This window comes from Nanorana parkeri, unplaced genomic scaffold, assembly GCF_000935625.1.
Source record: "Nanorana parkeri isolate BGI_ZX_2015 unplaced genomic scaffold, ASM93562v1 scaffold322, whole genome shotgun sequence".
NCBI classification, from domain to species: domain Eukaryota; kingdom Metazoa; phylum Chordata; class Amphibia; order Anura; family Dicroglossidae; genus Nanorana; species Nanorana parkeri.
The window spans coordinates 1,403,146-1,412,522 of NW_017306590.1; the positions used below are offsets into that span (position 1 = coordinate 1,403,146).

The 9,377-nt window shown below is 38.4% G+C and overlaps 1 protein-coding gene across 1 annotated transcript in view; it reads right to left on the minus strand.

The window, feature by feature from the left end:
- Positions 1–8,329, minus strand: part of KCNMA1 (potassium calcium-activated channel subfamily M alpha 1) — a 166,238-nt gene extending 157,909 nt beyond the window's left edge. The window contains exons 1-3 of the mRNA XM_018558162.1: positions 8,224–8,329; positions 7,713–7,781; positions 6,064–6,075 (exon numbers count right to left, since the gene is read on the minus strand). Coding sequence (XP_018413664.1) covers positions 6,064–6,075; positions 7,713–7,781; positions 8,224–8,282 — 140 coding nt within the window. The 5' untranslated portion in view covers positions 8,283–8,329. The remainder of the gene's footprint in view (positions 1–6,063; positions 6,076–7,712; positions 7,782–8,223) is intronic.
- Positions 8,330–9,377: the final 1,048 nt, after the last annotated feature.

A 9,377-nucleotide genomic window follows, 5' to 3' on the forward strand; every position in this document is an offset into this window, starting at 1 on the left:
AAGGGGATGTATTGCAGGGACAAGTCTATAATTTTGCCACTTTATAGATCATTGGTTCGACCTCATCTGGAGTACGCGGTCCAGTTCTGGTCACCAGTACTAAGAAAAGATGTCCTTGAGTTGGAAAAAGTCCAGCGGAGGGCAACCAAACTAATTAGGGGTATGGAGGACCAGAGCTACGAGACAAGGCTACTAAATTTAAACATGTTCACATTGGAGGTGAGGAGATTAAGGGGGGATATGATCTCCATGTACAAAATGTTCAATGGTGGTAGCAACATTGCGATAAACTGTTTAAAATTAACTCCATTACAAAAACTAGAGGCCACCACCTAAAATTGGTGGGAAAAAAATTCCAGCACAAGGGGCGAAGGGGGTTCTTCACAGTAAGATCAGTTAGGGTCTGGAACTCACTGCCACAGGCGGTGATTTCAGCAAATAATGTGGAATTGTTCACAAAACTTTTGGACGATTTCTTAAGGGACCGTAATATACAGGGGTACAGGTTCTCCTAGAATGAGATCCTAATAGGTTGGACTTGATGGACTAATGACTTTATTCAACCTCAAATACTATGTAACTATGTAACTGGAATATCCTTAAAAATGTCTACAAAACAAATTAATTTGGTAAATATGCATTTAAACTGTCCACGATATTTATTAAAATATCCCTAAAGCTGGCCATATGCTGTTCTATTTTTTTGTTCAACCCGCAGGTTGAACGAACAAAATTGAACAGATTCCACCATCAACACTTACGAGCATTGATAGAGGAATCCCTGCCGTTTCCTTTGTATTCTGACAGCAGCCACCGGCCACTGTCAGAATACCTGTTTGTTCGAAGGTTTTCTGAAAGGTTAACTCAACTGATTGAGGGATGCCAGCCAACATTCGCACAGTGGGTGCCGCTGTCAGCACCCTTTTGGCCAGCATTCCCTCGACCAGCTGATCGAAGGAGCCGGTCAGAAAATCTTCGGTTCCTTAAGAAACGGCCAAAATGTGCATAATGTATGGCCTGCTTTAGTGTTGAAAGAGTCAGTAAATATCAATTAACTAAATACCCACCCTACAGACAGAACATATAAATATGCGTTTTCAATAGTGACAGGCTTAGAACTACTGTATATATAGATGCCTTTTAGTAAGCAATGGGTATTCTTATTTAATTCCCTGGTTCCAGCTTCAGGGTTAAAAGTATATGTAAATAAATCTTATTTTGTTTTTGATACAGTAGGGTAGGGTTAGAATCTCAGTTTATATTGCTGTCTGTCCTCCCACCACTCTATTTGTCCTGGTGACCACTGTCACAAAGATAAAAACTAAGGGGAAATCTCACTCAGAGTTGTCATCAGAACAAGAGGTGAGGGAAAATCCTCTGATGGGAACACCTGTTCCGGTAAAAACTTTCTAAAGGTGCCCATACACTGCACGATTCTCGTACGAGAATCGCGGGAAATCCCGCGATCGTACGATAATCGTGCAGTGTTTGGAAGGCGTGCGACCGTTTCTAATGTACGGTCACATGACTTTTGTATTTCGGGCATGTTGGAAAACCAGCCGAGAATTGTACGATTTTCAGCTGGTTTATAACATGATCGAGAGATAACAGCCGAACAGGCCGGTGTGCGCACGCGCACACTGCCCGTTCAGCATAGCAGTCATCGGAAGCCTGTCCAAGATGGGCAGATCGTATGTTTTTTAAATTACTTTACAACCCTCGCAAGACAAAAGTCGGTTGTAAAGTGTATGGGCACCTTAAGATAGGAATTCTGTTTCTTTGTTGCAACAATTTCTTGTTGCATCTCCAAGACAGGCAATTAAGGGAAATTTTCACAGCAGGACACAGGCAGGGACAAAATAATCTGACATGGGTTTAACCCTTCCCTATTGCATTCAAAACAGAAAACAAGCTTTGGCTTAATATACAGTTTAATAGCACATTTAAACAGATGCTATTTTTCAGTAATTCCATAAGTTTAGATAAAAACGAACCTTACTGTACCCACTGCAGTGTTGTAAGCTAAACAATTATTAAGGATATAACTCTTCCAATTGCTGCCATCACCAGTCTCGGGTGTTTGCCATATTCCCATACAACAGGGACGTCCCCAGCCGTGGTGTCACCCAGAGACGCCGCCGGATGACACCCCGCTGGGACGTCATAACGCACATGCGTAATTACATCATGCGCGCTTACCTGCCGGTGGCCTTTGTGATGGATGCTGGCAAAGAGATGAGGGGACATTCACCCGGCAGGATAAGGTATGCCGCCGCATCCCCTCCTCTCTTGTGCAATTGTCAGGCTCTCTGTCCATGACAGAGTGCCCAACTTTTCAGAGGGGGTAACACCATTGTCAGTTATTTTGGTGTCACCCCCTCTGATGGTGTCACCTGCACCCCCCACCACCTCTCTTGTGACACCACTGTCGTACAATGCAGAACCAACAGCTTTGCTGCATGCAGGATGCAGGGGGCCCGTCCACATTTTGGAGCGCTGGACAGCAGAAGAGAGCGCTGGCTGCCAGAGCATGGAGGAATAAGGTAAGTATATCACCATCATCCCCTAGGCAAAATGAGCAGTGGGGAGGGGGGGCACACTGCAAGGGTAAAAGTTTTTCATCCCTAGAGTTCAGCTTTAAAGCTTAAAATCAAAACTAGGAAGTTTTCACTTTGTTGTGCAGTCTGAAAAATGAACTGCATTTATATATTTTGCTTCTCGTCATTTTGTGTCATTGTTATCAGTCATTAATAAGTTCATAATAAGAAGGGTAGTATAACTTGCACAGTAAGCTGCCTGTACATGAGTTACCAGTTAGATGATCAAGTAAAACATATTCCTTTTAAAATAAATAAAAAAATCTTTATAAATTATTTTATAGTTGAATTTTTCATACTTTTCTTTTTTTTTTTGCAATCTGTTACAGGGACTTCTGCCACTGAAATAGGGAGATGTTGAGATGTTTCTTAAGGAAATGAAACAAAGTCTCAGATATTTATTTTTAATATACCTACTTTCAGAATGCAACAAACGTTATTAAATAGTATGATGATTGAACATCAGCAATTTCCAGGATTTAACAAACATACAAAAACTGAAAATGAGGATTAGGAATCCATGCTGTATCATTTCCAGAGCCCTCACTTGTTGCTGTTTCCAGAACAGCAGCAACTGTTACATTTCTCAACAACCCACATGAACAAATCATGCAAGCAAACACATGAAACAAGCTTCAAAAGAACAGCAAGACAAGCCACAATTCACTCCCTATGTTGCAATAACTTCTCTGCAGTTTCCAAACTTGCAGGAAGTTTTTTTTTAACACCCAAACCACACCCATGAGAATGGGACAAAACAAAGATGTCAGATGAACGCTGGTCATAAAAACACTTCACACAGACAAGACGAACTGGAGAGAGAAAGGAAGAAATGACCCTCTCCTCTCAAGTTACCACATCAAGCTGATGGCAGATTAATTTTAAAGAGAAAATGGTTCATTTAAAGTGATGATGGAAAGACAATGGACAGGAAGCCCTGAACAAAGGACCAGCTACAGAAAGAATATTTAAGAGAACAATTTACTATCTTATTACAGCATATTTAAAGACTTTGCTGCAAAAGCAGAATGTTTTTGCAGAATATGGTTCATAAGGGATATATGGAAAGCGGGATACCTTAAAGTTGTTTATACTGACTGCAAAAAATAATATGGTAGTCACAAAGCATCTTATTGTAACATTCATGTTCATGCAAAGTTTGCGCGTTATTCAACAAATATTTTTAAAAACATGAGCCACCTTTTTAGTTGACACAAAGTAGTGTGTGTACACCATCTCCATATGCCTTTTTTTTTTCAGTAGACAGCATGAAACTGAAGGCATACTTGCAAAACATGAGGGTAAACACTTCATATAATTCAAGAAAAAGCCAACACTTTGAAATAATTGCCTGATATCTCAAGGATTAGAAATAGGCTGCATTACAAAACTGAAGCCATAAAGCTCTCATGGATTTATTTATAACTTCACTCTGAAGGATATTTGTATCTGTAAAAGTTCTGAAAATGTGTCTGTATACTATATCAATAAAATCACTGTCTAAAAACAGTGTATTTTTAAATTACATGGATGATCACTACAGTCCATATGGATTACTGTATTGAAATAATCCTATTTAGTAATGCCCAACATTATATGTGACCCTTTGGCTGTAAGCATCTTTAAAACTGCTGTTCAATTTTCTAAATGGTTTAAAACAAGCTTTTGACGCAAGAAGCTTATTTTAAGTTTTTAGCCACTAAAACAACTGCCGGTTGTTCTGTACTAGGATTATTTGTGGATTTTAAGATGTGTTAACTAGTGCCAAGCAGTCATCAGTAATAGAGTGTAGTAATGTATTTCGTGACAACTTTATGCCTGAACCTTACAGATAATTATTGAAACGGAAATCTATCAACAATTAATTTGGTAATATTATCCTGGGCACTAAAATATTCAGTTAAACACATTATCTAATTAGACAAAAAACTCTTTTCCTGGTGACATTACTTTTAATACGTGTTTGCCTGCAAAATAAGGCAGCTTGTATATTATATTTTAAAAATTCTGTGCTTAATAATAAAATTGATTTTGCACTAAATGTAATATCTGTTCCTGTCTAGGTGATTTGAGTTCATCACTACCCCACCACAGATGCATACTTCGGCCCCACCTTCTAATATTATTTGCAGTTAAAAAAATATTACTACTGTTGCATTTGCTGATTTCATGAGGTGTTTTTGCTAAAATGGTATGTATGGGTCATGGGGTGACAGGATACAACTATATTCAGGCTATAATTATGTTTATAACAAACCATGTTGAATTTGGATTTAAGGGGGAATATTTGGGCTGCTGGAACATACGACATGTTATTGTTTCCAAGAACAAAACATGTTATATATATTGATATGCTGCATTCATAACTAACATCAGTGTAATGTTTCCCTCAAGTACTAGGGGATATTATTTTTAGGATAGGGTTTAGAAAGGGATGTTGCCTAAGGTCATCCAGGACATGAAGTGACAATGTACAAACTGAACTTTATCCATGGCAGCTTTTGCTGAAGACTGAGACACTGGGATAGATGGGGAGCAGTGGGAAAGACATAAACCATGACACAGACAGAAACAAAACATTGCCACAGACAGTGCCACGAGGGGAGAACAAAGACCTGAAAATGACAATTTCTGTTATTTACTGACAACAGAAACAAAAGTCGGCCTTTAACCCCATGGATGCCAGTGACCAGTGGGATTCTAGCGAGCTGGCAGTAAAGGTACTAACAAGATTCCTGCAAAGAAGTTAGAGCGACAGTGGGTAGGTAGGAGTATGCTGAGCATTGGCAGATGAGTACACTCAAATAAGTCTATTTAGTTTCACCTTTGTGGATGAGCATATTTATTCTTGTACATCAGTAGTGCACAATACATAATAAATATAGGTGTACAGATTTATATACAAACACATACACATATAGGTGCATGTATACCTTTCTGTATACATATGTTGAAAATTATATGTATGGTATTCATGCACTTATATCAGTATATATCTATATACACAAATGCATCTGAGAGATCATTTGGCAGATGGGCGACTTCTGTAGTGACTAAAATTTGGAATAATGCAATGTTGCATTTTGGCAAAATTCAATGGCTCTGTGAATTGCATATACCAATAAATAACCTTTGACTCTGATTTCAGACCTAGCATATAAAAATATCCAGAACATATCGACTACATTAAGTATCTTCCACATCCACAGGTGTATATAAATATATATCCAAATGTACATATATATATATATATACATATGTATAGCCATATATACAGATCTTATATATGTACATATGTATCTTGTATGTATGCGTATGTGCACAGATGAGGAAATAGGAGACAGCCAGAGTTATTTTGTGTGTGTTAATCTTCAGAATCCTGAATATGAGTCCAGAGGTGAGGAGGAGAGGTTAGGGTGAAGTTTGGTGAAGGAGGGTTAGGCACAGTTAATGTGGAAAGCCATACCGCTTTCTGCTTCTGCAAACAACAAGAAAAAAAATATAGATTTCCAATCAAATAACTTAATAAGAAATTCATGGACACCAAGACATCCCCAGGCCCCCATAAATAATATATAAATTTATGAAAGCAGGTAACTAAAAATAGACACAAATATTATAAACAAAATCTGTGTGCAGAAAATTACTGCTTCATACCTCTCCATTTCATTTCCCTTTATATTTATTCATATATCATTTAGATACAATTATTGTGTTATACACCTCAAACTGGACTTCTGTTTTACTTGTCTACGAGAGCTGAAAACCCTGCTGATGTGTTAAGTAAACACACAGTAACTCTTATATAATTGCTCTAGCAATCATTAGACCCTAGGCAAGTTACTTTTACACATACAATGATCAGTGCATATTGGGAGATTTCCCTTTATACCATAAACCAAGTGGTACCTGCTAATTGATGCATTTAGCAAAGAACAAGGGGGTTGGCCACAATGTTCCAACCAGCCAGATCAAGTTTTTGTCAGGCCGAAGCCAAGTGTTGCAATTTTTCTATTATTTGTGTGTCTTATCTTTGTGGCAGACTATTCTGTATTACCCCCTACCTAGGCAATAATCTGATTCCGTGTATGGCACGAATCACACTTTAATCAAAAAGATCTGCTGCCTAGTGGTTGTCTGCAATGTTTCTACCCATAATAATTATGTCTTATATGCAGCACTGATCATTCGATTTAAAAAACTCACTCTAAGACCAAATGTCTCATTCAACTATAACAATGAGGAAAAAAATAACACCTGTGCTGTACTTTTACTTTCAGGCTGTTGGTGATGCCATTTTAACATCCCACCAGTTAATTTTTTTTGGGGAATTTTGTACAAGAATGAGTACTGGAGAGGTATGTATGCATATGGTTCTTGAAAAAGCAGAAAAACAGCCCAGTGTTTTAGACAAAATAATTAAATAAACAGTAATAAACATAAAAGTGAGGTAGGAAATTAACAAAGGATCAAAACATAAGGGTGGGTGGAAGTTAGTTATAACAAAACAGCAAATCAATTATTAGCAAATCAGAGACTGCCAGCTGATTGGCTTTACGGTTGAATATGGTTAATAGGAAAACAGTGGAGTGAGGTGGTAAGGCAGGATTAGGGTGTGAGGGGCTTAAGATGTACTTGTGGAAGCAATGTCACATGAGTAAAATCATGTAACACTAGGTTAATTTTAGATTTTGCATTGGTACTATGTGAGTGATGTCATCTTTAGGTTGCAAGCACTATCTATTGTTGTTGAATTTGAATTCAGTATGCAGTCACGTATATGCATCTTGTGGTTATGTATGCAATTAAAAAGGACTTGATGACTTTGAGAAAGAGGTGAGGAACATATGAAAGAAAACCTCACTTTTACTTTTGCTCTGGATATACTTCTATAATGATAACCTTCATCAATGGAATTGGACATAGCTTAAGGGACCAAAAATGGCAAAGTAGGTGCTCTTTCCATTATGGGATCTGTGTTTAAAATGGATTTAGACATAGAACCTTCAAATATTGTTTATAGTGAGAAGACAAAACTGTACAGACTCATAAAACTGAAAGAGGAAAAGAATGATACAAAAAATTCTGCCAGGCCTCTCGCATGTTATGACTTACCTGCTTTCCCCTTTTTCAGATTTGTATTCTATGGCTATCATCAGTAACTTCAGCTTCACAAAGCACAACCTGAAATGTCCAAGGAAACAGCAGAATAATGGGAAAAATAAAGACGCTCACATTCAAACCAACCAATTAATGCATTGCTGGTGGCATACTTTCCTCATTCATTCTACAAAGGATATGGAAAGAGTGCAGAGAGACAATGTGCGCACAGATGACTATAAGTGTGCTCATATGATCTCTGATCATATGAGCACACATATGATCATAGATCACTATACAGCTGTATATTAGATCAGTGTTAATTTAGTTACCACACAAAAGGTTGTCACTAATCTGTAAATTTACAGAAATATTTCTCAGTGTCTTAGCACTATGTGTGCAATACATCTGTGTACTAGCTCCATCATTTCCAAGCATCTTCCCATTAAGTTTTATGGTACCTTAAATACGGCCAGTCACACACTACATGTGCCTTCCTCTGTGCACCTAAGAAAAATTTACTTACTCACACACCGCAGGGAAGGAGAGCCCCACAAATGCAGTGGATAGGTATTCTGTATACATCTCATTAGACACACCTTCCAAGTAATATTTTTGCCATGTATCTTCTTCGATCTGCCAGGAGCAACACAGGTTAGCTAAACATTTAAAGATAAGTCATTCTGCGAAAACACATTCTTTAATATATAAAGAAGAAGCTATGCCAAATACTAAATTTTTGGGCCCATCTGCTTTTCATAAGGTTGTTTTTAGCAGAAATATCCACAATGCAATGTCTGTCTATAAGAAGTCAGCCATTAATATTTAAATAGACTTATCTAGAATGGGGGACACAGAAAGTCTTTAATCTTTGGGTCTTACTGCTGCCTGCAGGAGGAGTGGAAATTGGCAAACAAATAACTGTAGGCCAGCCCAGGATAACCCCTCTCACTACCAGAATTCCTCAGCTTTGTAGCAAAACAGTACAGAGAGCATGATTCTAAACACAGTGGTGGGCCTCAAGACCACCTTGTCCCTATGCAGGCTGAACAAGTATATGGCCACCAGTTAAGACACTTGTCTTGCAGAGGTGATGGCTGCAATAAACACCGCTTTATGATTGAGAAAAGAGAGGGGAATGTTGCTAATGGGTTCAAATGTCAGTTTATGAAGTGCAGAGAGAACCACATTCAGATCCCAGGAAGTCACAGGGGAACAAACAGAGGAAGCTACATGGGAGACCACCTGTATAAAGATCTGAATCAAAACGTGTGTGGCCAATGGTTTCTGAAACAGAAGAGAAAGGGCAGAAACCTGACCCTTAAAAGTGCTAAGAGCCAGACGCTGGTCCAGACATAGCTGCAGGAAGCAGAGAATTTGCCAAACTCCTTGCATGGAAGCCCTGTGACTCATAGAAAATGAATTATGCTTTCCGTGTCTAATGATATACCTTGAGAGAAGTAGACTTCCTAGCTTTAAGCAATCATGCTTTCCGTGTCTAATGATATACCTTGACAGAAGTAGACTTCCTAGCTTTAAGCAATCATGCTTTCCGTGTCTAATGATATACCTTGAGAGAAGTAGACTTCCTAGCTTGAAGCAAAATCTGGTAGAGCTCACAGAGCATCTGCAAGGAGTCTTACTCAGTTGGTGTACCACATTTACCTGGCCAGTTTGAAG